The sequence below is a fragment of the Salmo trutta genome, chromosome 36, assembly GCF_901001165.1.
Source record: "Salmo trutta chromosome 36, fSalTru1.1, whole genome shotgun sequence".
Classification (NCBI taxonomy): Eukaryota; Metazoa; Chordata; class Actinopteri; order Salmoniformes; family Salmonidae; genus Salmo; species Salmo trutta.
Window position 1 is genome coordinate 15,299,835 of NC_042992.1, and position 16,847 is coordinate 15,316,681.

General features: G+C 42.9%; 1 protein-coding gene across 3 annotated transcripts in view; it reads left to right on the plus strand.

The window, feature by feature from the left end:
* LOC115175523 (epsilon-sarcoglycan) overlaps positions 1–16,847 on the plus strand; it is a 30,876-nt gene that overhangs the window by 5,930 nt on the left and 8,099 nt on the right. For 2 of the 3 annotated variants that reach the window (XM_029734807.1, XM_029734810.1), the window contains exons 2-8: positions 3,660–3,782; positions 4,211–4,368; positions 7,682–7,754; positions 10,871–11,069; positions 14,799–14,961; positions 15,429–15,643; positions 16,187–16,213. In XM_029734807.1, the coding sequence (XP_029590667.1) occupies positions 3,660–3,782; positions 4,211–4,368; positions 7,682–7,754; positions 10,871–11,069; positions 14,799–14,961; positions 15,429–15,643; positions 16,187–16,213 (958 nt within the window). The remainder of the gene's footprint in view (positions 1–3,659; positions 3,783–4,210; positions 4,369–7,681; positions 7,755–10,870; positions 11,070–14,798; positions 14,962–15,428; positions 15,644–16,186; positions 16,214–16,847) is intronic. The other variant, XM_029734809.1, reaches the window with a different exon arrangement.

Consider the following 16,847-nt stretch of genomic DNA (forward strand, 5'->3'; position numbering starts at 1 on the left):
CATAGTGATAAAAGCACTCCCCTTCCCATAGTGACAAAAGCACTCCCTTTCCCATAGTGATAAAAGCACTCCCTTTCCCATAGTGATAAAAGCACTCCCTTTCCCATAGTGATAAAAGCACTCCCCTTCCCATAGTGATAAAAGCACTCCCTTTCCCATAGTGATAAAAGCACTCCCCTTCCCATAGTGATAAAAGCACTCCCCTTCCCATAGTGATAAAAGCACTCCCCTTCCCATAGTGATAAAAGCACTCCCTTTCCCATAGTGATAAAAGCACTCCCTTTCCCATAGTGATAAAAGCACTCCCCTTCCCATAGTGATAAAAGCACTCCCCTTCCCATAGTGATAAAAGCACTCCCTTTCCCATAGTGATAAAAGCACTCCCCTTCCCATAGTGATAAAAGACGTAGCTCCACTGGAGGAGGAGGGAGGGGAAAAAGAGAGAAAGAGAAACGCTCTATCAAACCAGAGAAGAAGAGGGGGAGGAGGGGGAGGTAGAGGAGGGGGAGAAAGAGAAACGCTCTATCAAACCAGAGAAGAAGAGGGGGAGGAGGGGGAGGTAGAGGAGGGGGAGGTAGAGGAGGGGGAGAAAGAGAAACACTCTGTCAAAACAGAGAAGAAGAGGGGGAGGAGGGGGAGGTAGAGGAGGGGGAGAAAGAGAAACACTCTGTCAAACCAGAGAAGAAGAGGGGGAGGAAAGAGGAGGGGGAGAAAGAGAGTAATGGCACACAACACCTCCAGCTCTATCTTGCATAAACCATCTTAAGAGCTTCCATTTGCCTCCGCAACACTTCCTGAATAAAGAATACGTGTGTTTGTGTTCTAAGTGGAGTGGGTCTAAACAGTAGGTTCTGGTATAATGGAGTCAGGGAGTATGAGACAGAGAAGAAGGTACGCTAGGTTCCAGAACAGTCTGGGATTGGGATAATTCTTTTACTTTAAAATGAATTATATATAGCCATTCATTATTGTGGAACATAACTTATAAATGAGCTGAGAAAAACTGTCTTACCCTTTCAGAACCCCCATCCGACAGCTGTTTACCAAAATAAGAGATGGGCGGCTGTTTGGTTGTTGGAATCCCAGACTGTAGCTTTAAGAGGCTGACTGAGTCCCAGTACTACAGTAGCTTTAAGAGGCTGACTGAGCCCCAGTACTACAGTAGCTTTAAGAGGCTGACTGAGCCCCAGTACTACAGTAGCTTTAAGAGGCTGACTGAGCCCCAGTACTACAGTAGCTTTAAGAGGCTGACTGAGCTCCAGTACTACAGTAGCTTTAAGAGGCTGACTGAGTCCCAGTACTACAGTAGCTTTAAGAGGCTGACTGAGCCCCAGTACTACAGTAGCTTTAAGAGGCTGACTGAGCCCCAGTACTACAGTAGCTTTAAGAAGCTGACTGAGCTCCAGTACTACAGTAGCTTTAAGAGGCTGACTGAGTCCCAGTACTACAGTAGCTTTAAGAGGCTGACTGAGTCCCAGTACTACAGTAGCTTTAAGAGGCTGACTGAGTCCCAGTACTACAGTAGCTTTAAGAGACTGACTGAGTCCCAGTACTGCAGTAGCTTTAAGAGGCTGACTGAGTCCCAGTACTACTGTAGCTTTAAGAGGCTGACTGAGTCCCAGTACTACAGTAGCTTTAAGAGGCTGACTGAGTCCCAGTACAACAGTAGCTTTAAGAGGCTGACTGAGTCCCAGTACTACAGTAGCTTTAAGAGGCTGACTGAGTCCCAGTACTACAGTAGCTTTAAGAGGCTGACTGAGTCCCAGTACTACAGTAGCTTTAAGAGGCTGACTGAGTCCCAGTACTACAGTAGCTTTAAGAGGCTGACTGAGTCCCAGTACTACAGTAGCTTTAAGAGGCTGACTGAGTCCCAGTACTACAGTAGCTTTAAGAGGCTGACTGAGTCCCAGTACTACAGTAGCTTTAAGAGGCTGACTGAGCCCCAGTACTACAGTAGCTTTAAGAGGCTGACTGAGTCCCAGTACTACAGTAGCTTTAAGAGGCTGACTGAGTCCCAGTACTACAGTAGCTTTAAGAGACTGACTGAGTCCCAGTACTGCAGTAGCTTTAAGAGGCTGACTGAGCCCCAGTACTACAGTAGCTTTAAGAGGCTGACTGAGTCCCAGTACTACAGTAGCTTTAAGAAGCTGACTGAGTCCCAGTACTACAGTAGCTTTAGGAGGCTGACTGAGTCCCAGTACTACAGTAGCTTTAAGAGACTGACTGAGTCCCAGTACTACAGTAGCTTTAAGAGACTGACTGAGTCCCAGTACTGCAGTAGCTTTAAGAGGCTGACTGAGTCCCGGTACTGCAGTAGCTTTAAGAGGCTGACTGAGTCCCAGTACTACAGTAGCTTTAAGAGGCTGACTGAGTCCCGGTACTGCAGTAGCTTTAAGAGGCTGACTGAGTCCCAGTACTGCAGCTCCCTACTGCTGTTGACAACCATTCACTACTCTGGCCCTCTGACTGTCTGGTTCCTGATATCAGAGGCCTTTAATAACTACTGACAAGTCGACTGTTCCTGCACTCATCAACACTAGGCTAGGCCTATATCAAAGACGAGACTGAATAGCTTAAACTTCTCTGGCTATATACTACTGGCCTGGTTTGGCAAGGAAACAAAACGTATGTACCAGCTCTCACCATTTAGCCAGCAGCCTCCAAATAGATTTCTAGATCAATTAAAGTGGGAATCAGGGGTTGAAACAACAAAAAAGCTGAGGACTGGGGCATGAGAAATGTAACCACTCTCAAATGAATCGACAGAGGTATGGATGAAAGGACTGACAATCCATTACATCAAGGTAATACTTTTAATCATGTTTTGAGGCTATACAGTGTTTGTTTAAATGTACATTGTTGACAAACATTTGGGTTCTGATGGGGTACGACAGTTGAACTAAGCTCATACACTACCGTTCAAAAGTTTGATCCTGTGATCAAACCGACAAATGCTGATGCTCCAGATACTCAACTAGTCTAAAGAAGGCCAGTTGTATTGCTTCTTTAATCAGGACAACAGTTTTCAGCTGTGCTAACATTATTGCAAAATTTCTAATGATCAATTAGCCTTTTAAAATGGTAAACTTGGATTAGCTAACACAACGTGCCATTGGGACACAGGAGTGATGGTTGCTGATAATGGGCCTCTGTAGATATTCCATAAAAAATCTGCTGTTTCCAGCTACAATAGTCATTTACAACATTAACAATGTGTACACTGTATTTCTGATCAATTTGATGTTATTTTAATGGACAAAAAATTTGTTTTTCTTTCAAAAACAAGGACATTTCTAAGTGACCCCAAACTTTTGAACGGAAGTGTAAGTTATATTCTCAAGAATCAATGGGTATTTATGAATTTAAGTCTACAAATGCATGTAGCAACATCAGATTGCCACTTTAGAAACAGACTGTCACCCAGGTTATATTGACTTATCTGTCATGAGTCCAAAGGGTTTTAAAACAATAGGGTAGTCTTACTATAGTACTTTCCCCTGTTTTGATGGAGATTTTCACCTTGGAAAGGGCCATTTTCTCCCTCCTGAATGCAGTTGGTAGGGGCTGTAATGATGAAGACACACACACACACACATTGCCTCCCCCACACACAGGACCCCCAGCTAATTACCTCGGTGTCCTCTCTCTCTGTGCTCCAGTGGTCACCATCCTGTCGACGTTGCACGCTGACCGGAACGTTTACCCGTCTGCAGGTGTGCTGTTTGTCCACGTCCTGGAGAGAGAGCACTTCAAAGGAGAGTTTCCCCCCTATCCCAAACCTGGTCTGTGTTCCTCATTGGATCATTCAATAATAACCAGATTACTCATTTTACTATTACTACTAGTACCTATTTATTATTAATACTAATAATAAATACTAATCTATTCGGTAATAACATATATTTAGCTAAGCTACAATACAGTAAATGCATAGATGTCAGTGTCAGAGTAGCATTTACATCTCACACTGTCAGGGCCTAGTTGACTAACTACTAGGCTGGGCGCGTTTATGGTACATGTACCAACGTCTGTCCGCACAGGGGATTGTACATTTACCAACGTCTGTCCATACAGGGGATTGTACATTTACCAACGTCTGTCCGCACAGGGGATTGTACATTTACCAACGTCTGTCCATACAGGGGATTGTACATTTACCAACGTCTGTCTGTACAGGGGATTGGACATTTACCAACGTCTGTCCATACAGGGGATTCCAGCAACGACCCCATCACCTTCAACACCAACCTGATGGGCTACCCAGACCGGCCAGGCTGGCTGCGTTACATCCAGAGAACCTCACACAGCGATGGGGTGCTCTATGGATCCCCCACTGCCGAACACGTGGGCAAGGCCACCATCATAGAGGTGTGTGGCTCCATTTACTGTTAATGCAGCTGGAGTATATTGTCTACAGAGCTCTCTCTCTCTCTCAATTCAATTTCAGTTCAATTTAAGGGTCTGTGTTGGCATGGGAAACATACAGTTGAAGTCGGAAGTTTACATACACTTAGGTTGAAGTCATTAAAACTTGTTTTTTAACCACTCCACAATTTTCTTAGTAACAAACTATAGTTTTGACAAGTCAGTTAGGACATCTACTTTGTGGATGACACAAGCAGTTTTTCCAACAATTGTTTGCAGACAGATTATTTCACTTATAATTCACTGTATCACAATTCCAGTGGGTCAGAAGTTTACATACACTAAGTTGACTGTGCCTTTAAACAGCTTGGAAAATTCCAGAAAATGATGTCATGGCTTTAGAAGCTTCTAATTGACATAATTTGAGTCGATTGGAGGTGTACCTGTGGATGTATTTCAAGGCCTACCTTCAAACTCAGTGCCTCTTTGCTTGACATCATGGGAAAATCAAAAGAAATCAGCCAAGACCTCAGAATTTTTTTTTTAGACCTCCACAAGTCTGGTTCATCCTTGGGAGCAATTTCCAAACGCCTGAAGGTGCCACGTTCATCTGTACAAATAATAGTACGCAAGTATAAACACCATGGGACCACGCACCCGTCATACCGCTCAGGAAGGAACCTTGTGAAGATGCTGGAGAAAACGGGTACAAAAGTATCTACATCCACAGTAAAACGAGTCCTATATCGACATAACCTGAAAGGCCACTCAGCAAGGAAGAAACCACTGCTCCAAAACCGCCATAAAAAGCCAGACACCGGTTTGCAACTGCACATGGGGACAAAGATCGTACTTTTTGGAGAAATGTCCTCTGATCTGATGAAACAAAAATAGAACTGTTTGGCCATAATGACCATTGTTATGTTTGGAGGAAAAAGGGGGAGGCTTGCAAGCTGAAGAACACCATCCCAACCGTGAAGCATGGGGGTGGCAGCATCATGTTGTGGGGGTGCTTTGATGCACTGGTGCACTTCACAAAATAGATGGCATCGTGAAGAAGGAAAATTATGTGGATATATTGAAGCAACATCTCAAGACATCAGTCAGGAAGTTAAAGCTGGGTCACAAATGGGTCTTCCAAATAGACAATGACCCCAAGCATACTTCCAAAGTTGTGGCAAAATGGCTTAAGGACAACAAAGTCAAGGTATTGGAGTGGCCATCACAAAGCCCAGACCTCAATCCTATAGAAAAGTTGTGGGCAGAACTGAAAAAGCATGTGTGAGCAAGGAGGCCTACAAACCTGACTCAGTTACACCAGCTCTGTCAGGAGGAATGGGCCAAAATTCACCCAACTTATTGTGGAAGCTTGTGGAAGGCTACCCAAAACGTTTGACCCAAGTTAAACAATTTAAACGCAATGCTACCAAATACTAATTGAGTGTATGTAAACTTCTGACCCACTGGGAATGTGATGAAAGAAATAAAAGCTGAAATAAATCATTCTCTCTACTATTATTCAGACATTTCACTTTCTTAAAATAATGTGGTGGTCCTAACTGACCTAATACATGGAATTTTTACTAGGAATAAATGTCAGGAATTGTGAAATACTGAGTTTAAATGTATTTGGCTAAGGTGTATGTAAACTTCCGACTTCAACTGTATGTTTACATTGCCAAAGCAAGTGAAATAGATAACAAACAAAAGTGAAATAAACAACAAAAAATGTACAGTAAACATTACACTTACAAAAATTCCTAAAGAATAAAGACATTTCAAATGTCATATTATGTCTATATACAGCGTTGTAATGATGCCAAGAGTGCGCAAAGCTGCCATCAAGGCAAAGGGTGGCTACTTTGAAGAATCAAATATAGAATATAAACTCAGCAAAAAAAGAAACGTCCTCTCTCTGTCAACTGCGTTGATTTTCAGCAAACTTAACATGTGTAAATATTTGTATAAACATGACAAGATTCAACAACTAAGACATAAACTGAACAAGTTCCACAGACATGTGACTAACAGAAATGGAATAATGTGTCAGTCCTGTCTAGTCCAGCGATGGTGGTCCAGCGACGGTGGGTTTGTTCCCATAGGCGACGTTGTTGCCAGTGATTTCTGGTGAGGACCTGCCTTACAACAGGCCTACAAGCCCTCAGTCCAGCCTCTCTCAGCCTATTGCGGACAGTCTGAGCACTGATGGAGGGATTGTGCGTTCCTGGTGTAACTCGGGCAGTTATTGTTGCCGCCATCCTCTACCTGTCCCGCAGGTGTGATGTTCGGATGTACCGATCCTGTGCAGGTGTTGTTACACGTGGTCTGCCACGGCGAGAACGATCAGCTGTCCGTCTTGTCTCCCTGCAGCGCTGTCTTAGGCGTCTCACAGTACGGACCTTGCAATTTATTGCCCTGGCCACATCTGCAGTCCTCATGCCTCCTTGCAGCATGCCTAAGGCACGTTCACGCAGATGAGCAGGGACTCTAGGCATCTTTCTTTTGGTGTTTTTCAGAGTCAGTAGAAAGACCTCTTTAGTGTCCTAAGTTTTCATAACTGTGGCCTTAATTGCCTACCATCTGTAAGCTGTTGGTGTCTTAACGACTGTTCCACAGGTGCATGTTCATAAATTGTTTATGGTTCATTGAACAAGCATGTACAATGAAGATCGGTGAAGTTATTTGGATTTTTACAAATTATCTTTGGTTGACAGGGTCCTGAAAAAGAGATGTTTCTATTTTCGCTGAGTTTATTTAGATTAGTTTAAAACTTTTTGGGTTACTACATGATTCCATATGTGTTATTTCATAGTTTTGATGTCTTCACTATTATTCTACAATGTAGAAAATAGTAAAAATAAAGAAAAACCCTGGAATGAGTAGGTGTGTCCAAACTTCTGACTGGTACTGTATGTCGGCACAACCTGTAATAATCATATTAGTGGTTAGTTATTATTTACAGTAGATAGTCCAACAGGTAGAACAATGTGTTTTTTTGCTCATAGTAGCTGTCATATGGTTGTGATATAGCTTTTTCCTAGGGTTTTAGACATGTCTAGTCTGTAAGGCACAGGCAGGCTTAGACCATTATGTGTTTCAGGCTTATCTGTACCTAACCTACTGTAGCATTTTCCCAAAGGCTTTATGTTCCTTGTAGGAATGTTCCTATAGGATGGCAGTGCCCCAAGTCGCGCTTTCCTCTGAGCCTTCTACTATGGTATATGTTTGCATCTGGCTCAGACCTCGCCAGCGAGCCTCAGCCTGGGGCGTAAGCTGCACTGATCTGGGCTTAAACTTTTCCCCTTATGTGTTCCAGATTATTGCCTATAACAGACGCACTTTCGAAACGGCCCGGCACAACTTGGTCATAAACGTCATGTCCACAGAAGGTAAGAAAAAGAGAGAGAGACAAAGGACCGGCTTAGTGAGGAGATGATTAAGCAGGATGTTCTTTATTGAAATCTAAAGGGTCACCTTCAATGATGACACCCCCATGAATCCTGATTAGGGTTGTTACGGTGACCGTATTACTGCCACACCGGCGGTCACGAGTCATGATGGCAGTCAAATTCCACGTGACCGTTTAGTCACAGTAATTAGACTTCTCCAAGCTCTGATGCTGCTGATGGTCATTAGTAGCCTACCAAACTTGCTTGGTACTTAGCACTCTATTGTCCCTCTAATCACTCTGACATCAATGCAAATATAATTAAAAATCTAATCAAACACTTCATTAGAGCCATGAGTTCATGTTGCGCAACATTTCTATAGGCTATGCAATTGCGTGACAAAAAACAGAGCTTCGATGGCCTCTATTAAAAAGAGGAGGAGCCCATCAGCTTCTATAGGCTAGATCTACTATATGTATTTCTCATCTTTCCTGACATTAAGCACGTTGCTTCTCTTTACAACAGCAGTATAGCCTACCTGGCTGGCATGAATGTCCTCCATTCCCTATTTAAGTGCATAGATCACATGTCTTTTTTTCCCTGTCCTTGTTCCGAGACTGGTGCATGATAACAGTCCATTCTAAATCAAAACAAATTTCAAACATATATTATTTAATATATGTTAAGACAAGATTAAATATTGAATAGTCTGATGGGTGACAATATTAATTAATCACTTGTGAATGATGCCCAGCTTGTGTGCAGTAAGGCAAGAAATAGCGCATGCCTTTTTTTGCGACTTTTTCAAATCATAGGGAAAGGGGGATACCTAGTCAGTTGTACAACTGAATGCATTCAACTGAAATGTGTCTTCCGCATTTAACCCAACCCCTCTGAATCAGGGAGGTGCTGGGGACTGCCATAATTGACATCCACGTCTTCGGCAGACAGAGGATTAACTGCCTTGCTCAGGAGCAGAAGAACAGATTTTTACCTTGTCAGCTCAGGGATTCAATCCAGAAACCTTTCGGTTACTGGCCCAATGCTCTAACCACTAGGCTACCTGCCATCTAGGCTACCATAGTTGCACACCTCATGTAGCCTAGCCAATAGGCCTATATGTTTTGATAAGGTTTGTATCACAACCCAAAAAAATCTTAAAATTAAGCACATTAATCCGCTTTACGACGAGTGTAGAGCCTAACTGGCATACATAAACAGCGCGTGAGTTTCAAGTTTGGGGAAGATCATTTTCACCATAAAAATGCACCTTTTTAATTAAAGCATTACATGCATAATCACATTTGAGGTCACTTTTGAGAATGGTGTTTTCCTGCTAATTGATTGCATTTTGGAACATTTGTGCTTATAGCCTGCATTGCTGCGCTTATAATGTGAGGAAATAGCCTAATAGTTTAGCATCATTTCAAGCTAAACGTTCTGACCTGTTGCGTCAACCTAATTGATTTTAACATTTTTTTTTATGCTAGGGGTTTTATTAATTTGGGATCTATCGCATCCCACAACTGTCCCAGACTATGTTTGGAATATTTATTTATTGCACAGAATAGAATAGGTCAACTTTTGTACAATGGGGGATAGTAGATTGACATAGGCTCGTGCTTTTGCTGTTCGTTAGGCCTACTCATCTTGTTGGCTGACAAAAAGTAAATGTGGACAGTTCTTCCATCTTCAATATGCACCACGGAATTCGATAAGGACGCACACGTCCCCGATGTGTCTGTCTTCACTTGTAGCCTGTGAGAAGGACCCAATCACGCGACGGGCATTGGTTAATAAGAACTTAGATTTCTGAGAGAGCCATGTGAGTGCTTCGGAGCATGCAGCCGGGAGAAGGGAATTATAATTATTATATTCAGCCAAAGTGCACAATGACCACTGGCCTCACAAGGCATGGATTATTTTAGGGGGCATTGTGGCCACAGAAAGGGGATGCCACTGGGAAATTTGAGTCCTTAAGTGTGTGAAGCCTGCACAAGAAACAAAGCAGAGCTCATGCCTTTCATGCAACTGTTTTCAAATCATCATTAGTCTCATCATGCAGCCTTAGAATGTATTAAAATCCAAACATATAGCCCAACGTTTGTATCACAACTAAAGTTACATAAATAACCCTAAATTAAGCATATAGGAGGACCAGTTTCTTCGTTAACCGATCAACACAGAATAGCCACATGTGTGCACTCCCTCAAATCGCTTGGAGAAAATATCCTTTCTATTTTATTCAGCTTTGTTCAATTGTATTCTTCATACTATAAATTAATGCCATGGAATTCTAAGCAAATCTTGTCTGCTAAATGAACTTGTGTAGTCTACAGCCATATCAGGGTCTAACATCTACATTTTAGTAAACACTCTTATCCAGAGCGAGTGCATACATGCTCATACTTTTTTCATATTGGTCCCCCGTGGGAATTGAACCCACAACCCCAGCATTGCAAGTGCCATGCTCTACCAACTGAGCTACATGGGACTACATCAGAGTAAGGACAACTCAAAGTATGCAATTCTTTTCTTCTGAAATAGACTGCATTTTCTTTATGTCATGTTTCTTTAGACTGGTCTAAAATAAATAATGGATTTATTGTGATGGTGTAAACTATATTAAATGGATTTATTAGACAATTTAAAATGTAGAGGTCTGTATCAGTGGCTTGTAGGCTATGCGTGGAAGCCAGGAGATGCTAAATGTGTTTATGTTAATTAAGGGTCAATTACCGTGAGACCGGCAGTTATTTGCTTGACAATCACCAGCTGACAACCTTTCATGACCGCCACAGCCCTAAATTCCTGATAAAGACTAAAAGGCGCAAAAGCTCCTATTTAAATTTCTTTCAAGAGTGGCTGAATATCATTCACATATCCATAATGACATCCCCTAAAGGGTAACACCACACACTCAACCAAACCGTCAATTTCTAAATCAAGTCAACACCTTATAATACGGTACTCACATCTGTGTAAATTAATAATCACAGATCTGAAAATGAACAGATTCTATATCTGTAATCTCTCTCTTCCCCTCTCTCCCTCTCTCTCACTCTCTCTGTCTCCCTCCATCCCTCGCTCCCTTACTCACTCCCTCCCTCTCTCAGAGTACCCACTGCCGTACCAGGCAGAGTTCTACATAAAGAACATGAATGTGGAGGAGATGTTGGCAAGCGAGGTTCTGGGAGACTTCCTGGGGGCAGTGAAAAACGTGTGGCAGCCTGAACGCCTCAACGCCGTCAACATCACCTCAGCCCTGGACAGGGGCGGACGCGTTCCCCTGCCCATAAACAACCTAAAAGAGGGGTGAGGGCATAGAAATAGAATTAGAAACACCTCTCTATGGGTGAGAGTGACCCTCTTTAGCGCAGTTCAAAACATGGTTTAACCGAGTATGAGGATGAATTTACATATCAACATCACCTCAGCCCTGGACAGGGGCGGACGCGTTCCCCTGCCCATCAACAACCTAAAAGAGGGGTGAGAGACAGGGTCACCCTCTGCAGCCCTTACAGGACCTGAGCAGTTTGATACATAGTTTGATAGGGGATGATGAATTCAAGTATCTTCAGTTGATAGAGGATGATTAATTCAAGTATCTTCAGTTGAAAGCGAATGATGAATTCAAGTATCTTCAGTTGATAGAGGATGATTAATTCAAGTATCTTCAGTTGAAAGCGAATTATGAATTCAAGTATCTTCAGTTGATAGAGGATAATTAATTCAAGTATCTTCAGTTGATAGAGGATGATTAATTCAAGTATCTTCAGTTGATAGAGGATGATGATTCATTCAAGTATCTTCAGTTGATAGAGGATGATTCATTCAAGCATCTTCAGTTGATAGAGGATGATTCATTCAAGTATCTTCAGTTGATAGAGGATGATTCATTCAAGTATCTTCAGTTGATAGAGGATGATTCATTCAAGCATCTTCAGTTGATAGAGGATGATTCATTCAAGTATCTTCAGTTGATAGAGGATGATTCATTCAAGTATCTTCAGTTGATAGAGGATGATTCATTCAAGCATCTTCAGTTGATAGAGGATGATTGATTCAAGTATCTTCAGTTGAAAGCAGATGATGACTTCAAGTACAGTATCTTCAGCCCTTACAGAAACGAGAGAGAGGTTGATGATGAATTTAAATATTGCCTGATGCCTAAGACATAACATCATCCTCAGAAAGTACTATAGCAGCTTTAGAATGCCTTGTCTACAGTCAAGTCTAAGTCTTGTATTTTGAATAAGCACGTTCATAACATTTTGTGCATCAGTTGCAACACAAACATGTGCATGACCTTACAGTAACCTTACCAATGTAAAAACTCCCATCCTTTCTTCTCACTTTACAGCCTGTCTCACTGTCGCATCCTGCTGAGGTTTCCTTTAATTGGAATGCAGAGAGAGTGTGTGTGTGAGAGAGAGAGAGGAGTGAGAGAGTGAGAGAGGGAGAATGAGAGAGGGAGAGTGAGAGGCAGAGCAGAGAGGGAGAATGAGAGTGAGAGAGGGAGAGTGAGAAGCAGAGAGAGAGAGGGAGAGGGAGAGCAAGCGAGGGAGAGTGAAAGAGGGAGCGTGAGAGAGAGAGAGGGAGAGTGAGAGGCAGAGCAGAGAGTGAGAGGAAGAGAGAGAGGCAGAGAGAGGGAGAGAGAGAGAGTGAGAGGCAGAGCAGAGAGGGAGAGTGAGAGAGGCAGAGAGGGAGAGGCAGTGAGAGAGAGGGAGAGGGAGAGGCAGCGAGGGAGAGTGAAAGAGGGAGCGTGAGAGAGGGTGAGTGAGAGAGGGAGAGAGTGAGAGGCAGAGCAGAGAGGGAGAGTGAGTGAGAGGGAGAGAGAGAGGCAGAGAGGGAGAGGCAGAGAGAGAGAGGGAGAGAGAGAGTGAGAGGCAGAGCAGAGAGGGAGAGGCAGAGAGGGAGAGGCAGAGAGAGAGAGGGAGAGAGAGGGAGAGGCAGAGAGAGAGAGCGAGGGAGAGAGAGAGAGAGAGAGAGGGAGAGAGAGGGAGCGATCCAGATCAACACACTGAGTGTATTAGACATTACATCCTCAGAGAGACACTGGCAGGCAGTTTGTAGCAGTCATAGAGAATGAATCCCCACATGAATTGTCATGTTGTTCATATACTGTAACATGCATGGCCCTGTTTAGGAAGATAAAATGTAGAGGAGAGCCCCATAGAAAGACTCGGCCAGTAGGGCTAAGATTCCCTGACAGTATAATATCAGGAAGCTCTCCATGCTGACTGAGACAGGAGGAGGAAAACACTATGTGGTTCACATTGGAAGTCAGTCTGAGTGGGATTGTGAAAGTGTATGTGAGTGGTTAGCAAGATATGACTGTGTAATCTAGCTGTTAAATCGTCCTCTCCTCTACCTCTAATGCGCTTGCGTGTTTGTGTGTAGATTAAGGTGTTAAAATCCTTCCTCCCCAGTGTGTGTGTGTGTGTCTGCACGTGTGTACACATGTGAGTGTGTATGCACATCTACATCTTGGCCTTAAGATTCACCTAGTCATAACAATATTATCAGATATAACACTAACTGTCTGTCTGTCATTATACCTGTATTATCAGATATACCACTAACTGTCTGTCTGTCATTATACCTGTATTATCAGATATAACACTAACTGTCTGTCTGTCATTATACCTGTATTATCAGATATACCACTAACTGTCTGTCTGTCATTATACCTGTATAATCAGATATACCACTAACTGTCTGTCTGTCATTATACCTGTATTATCAGATATACCACTAACTGTCTGTCTGTCATTATACCTGTATTATCAGATATACCACTAACTGTCTGTCTGTCATTATACCTGTATTATCAGATATACCACTAACTGTCTGTCTGTCATTATACCTGTATTATCAGATATACCACTAACTGTCTGTCTGTCATTATACCTGTATAATCAGATATACCACTAACTGTCTGTCTGTCATTATACCTGTATTAACAGATATACCACTAACTGTCTGTCTGTCATTATACCTGTATTATCAGATATACCACTGTCTGTCTGTCATTATACCTGTATTATCAGATATACCACTAACTGTCTGTCTGTCATTATACCTGCATTATCAGATATACCACTAACTGTCTGTCTGTCATTATACCTGTTTTATCAGATATACCACTGTCTGTCTGTCATTATACCTGTATTATCAGATATACCACTAACTGTCTGTCTGTCATTATACCTGTATTATCAGATATACCACTAACTATCTGTCTGTCATTATACCTGTATTATCAGATATACCACTAACTGTCTGTCTGTCATTATACCTGTATTATCAGATATAACACTAACTGTCTGTCTGTCATTATACCTGCATTATCAGATATACCACTAACTGTCTGTCTGTCATTATACCTGTATTATCAGATATACCACTAACTGTCTGTCATTATACCTGTATTATCAGATATACCACTAACTGTCTGTCTGTCATTATACCTGCATTATCAGATATACCACTAACTGTCTGTCTGTCATTATACCTGTATTATCAGATATAACACTAACTGTCTGTCTGTCATTATACCTGCATTATCAGATATACCACAAACTGTCTGTCTGTCATTATACCTGTATTATCAGATATACCACTAACTGTCTGTCTGTCATTATACCTGCATTATCAGATATACCACTAACTGTCTGTCATTATACCTATATTATCAGATATACCACTAACTGTCTGTCTGTCATTATACCTGTATTATCAGATATACCACTAACTATCTGTCTGTCATTATACCTGCATTATCAGATATACCACTAACTGTCTGTCTGTCATTATACCTGTACACCACAGGAGGCTGCTGAGGGGAGGACTGCTCATAATAATAGCTGGAATGGAGTCAATGGAATGGTATCAAACACCTTGAAACCACATTGTTGATTGGCTTGGTACCATTCCATTTATTCCGTTCCAGCCATTAAAATGAGCCCGTCCTCCTCAATTAAGGGGCCAACAGCCACCTGTATTATAAGCCAGTGTCTAAGTCCCTGCCTCCCTCTCCAGTGTGTATGTGATGGTGGGGGCTGACGTGCAGTTCTCTTCCTGCCTGAGGGAGGTGGAGAACCCCCACAACCAGCTCCGCTGCAGCCAGGAGATGGAGCCTGTCATCAGCTGTGACAAGAAGTTCAGAGCCCAGTTCGACATCGACTGGTGTAAGATCAATCTGGTGAGGACTGGACAGGACCCTGGAGCCATGGCTTGACCTCTTGACCTGTTCTCTGACCATGCCTTTCAAAAATTCTAGTGTGTTTGTGTAGTGTCATATGCACACATGCACGAACCTACACAAAACTATGCCAAACAGTCAAACAATGTCAAACACACACACACACACATTTTTATAGACCAGAGATTCCGAGGTGTTGTTGATTGTTGTTCGCAAGCTATGTGCTTTTTTACATTGACAGTAGCATCATGTATTTGGACAAGCCATTCCACAATCTTCATAAGAAAAATTACATTTAGGTATATTTGAACATGTATTTGGCTGAAATCTGGAGGGAATAAGAAGGAAATGGGAATCCTCCAACTGTGATTTCTGGAAAACGTCTCAATTTTGGGGAAATGACCAGAATTGACCAGCCTAATATCTATAGTAAATGAAGTGCTGATTGAACCTCTTGTCTTGTCCAGGTGGACATCACCAAGAGGATCATGGTCCACAGTAACCGTCCGGACCCAGGGACGGGGGTTCTGCCTGACATCGGGGGGTACAACCCCCCGCCAGAGTCTCTGAAGAGCAGGGACTTCTTTGCCGACTTCCTCATCACGTTGGCGGTGCCCTCGGCCGTGGCCATGGTCCTCTTCAGCGTCCTGGGTTACTCCATGTGCTGCCGGCGGGAAGGGGTGTAAGTGTGCTGCTTTCACTTCTGACAGAAAGAGACACAGACTAAAACACACACACACACTTTTCTTTCTAGTTGTCACGTAGGGGTTCTCAGATCCTGAGGGATAGACTGATTACTCTGAGTGCAGTGTCACAGGCCCAGTCAGTTAAGGGATGTTTAGTTGTGCTAGTTAGTCACTATAGATGGAAACACAGCTTGTCAATGACCATCCAGTCTTATGGCCCATGTATGTTCTCCATACGTTACACTGTTCTGTCTCAGCTTTGATTTCTCATATTCATCTTGATGGTTATTAGCATAATCATTATGACATTGATGGTCAATCAACCTTTATATTGCTCCTCCAACCCTCATTTACAGGCTGGGAGAGACTGTGTCCCTCCACCCACCACTCAGTGTGTCCATGAAGTACTGTTTGTTCCTTCACCCGCACCATCCATCCATCCATCCATCCAACATCACGTGCTCTCCATTCGCTTCTGTGTGGATGTCTTTTAACTATTAATATTACTATGTAATTCATTCATTTTGTTTTGTTTCTAGGGATAAAAGAAACATGCAAACACCAGAGTAAGTGTTTATTCTCTCCTGTGTTTTTTTTCTTTTGAGTTTTGGTTCCTCTTAGTTTGGATCCCCCCTTCAAATAATTTGCCCTTTCACCCTTTGCTTTCGAATTGCCATGGTGACATCCTCATGTCCATCCATACTGTCATCTGTGTGTTTACATCCCGTCATCCAATGAGCTGCTCAAAGCTGCAGGGAGGTGTTAGAATGGAAGTTGACCTTAACTGATCCAGGGCCAGATATTGGTTCACCACCTCTAATGGTGGAGGATTGGGGGATACAGTAATCTTATCCTACATCTGTGGTTAAGGAGAACTTATATAGTTCTGTACCTGAAGCAGAGAAATATCAGACCAGTGTTGTTTACAGAGACAGAGAGGGAAGGGGGAGACAGAGAAGGGGAGAGAGGAGGTGAGAGCAACAAGAGAGGGAGGCAGAGACAGAGAGACACCGAGAGAGGGGGAGAGACACAGAGAGAGGGGGAAAGGGGGAGAGAGAGAGAGGAGGAGAGAGAGAGAGAGACAGAGATAGGGAGGGTGGAGAGAGGGAGGAAGGGAGAGAGACATAGGGGGAGAAAGAGAGTGATAGGGGTAGACAGAGAGAGAGGGGGAGAGACACCGAGAGAGGGGGAGAGACACAG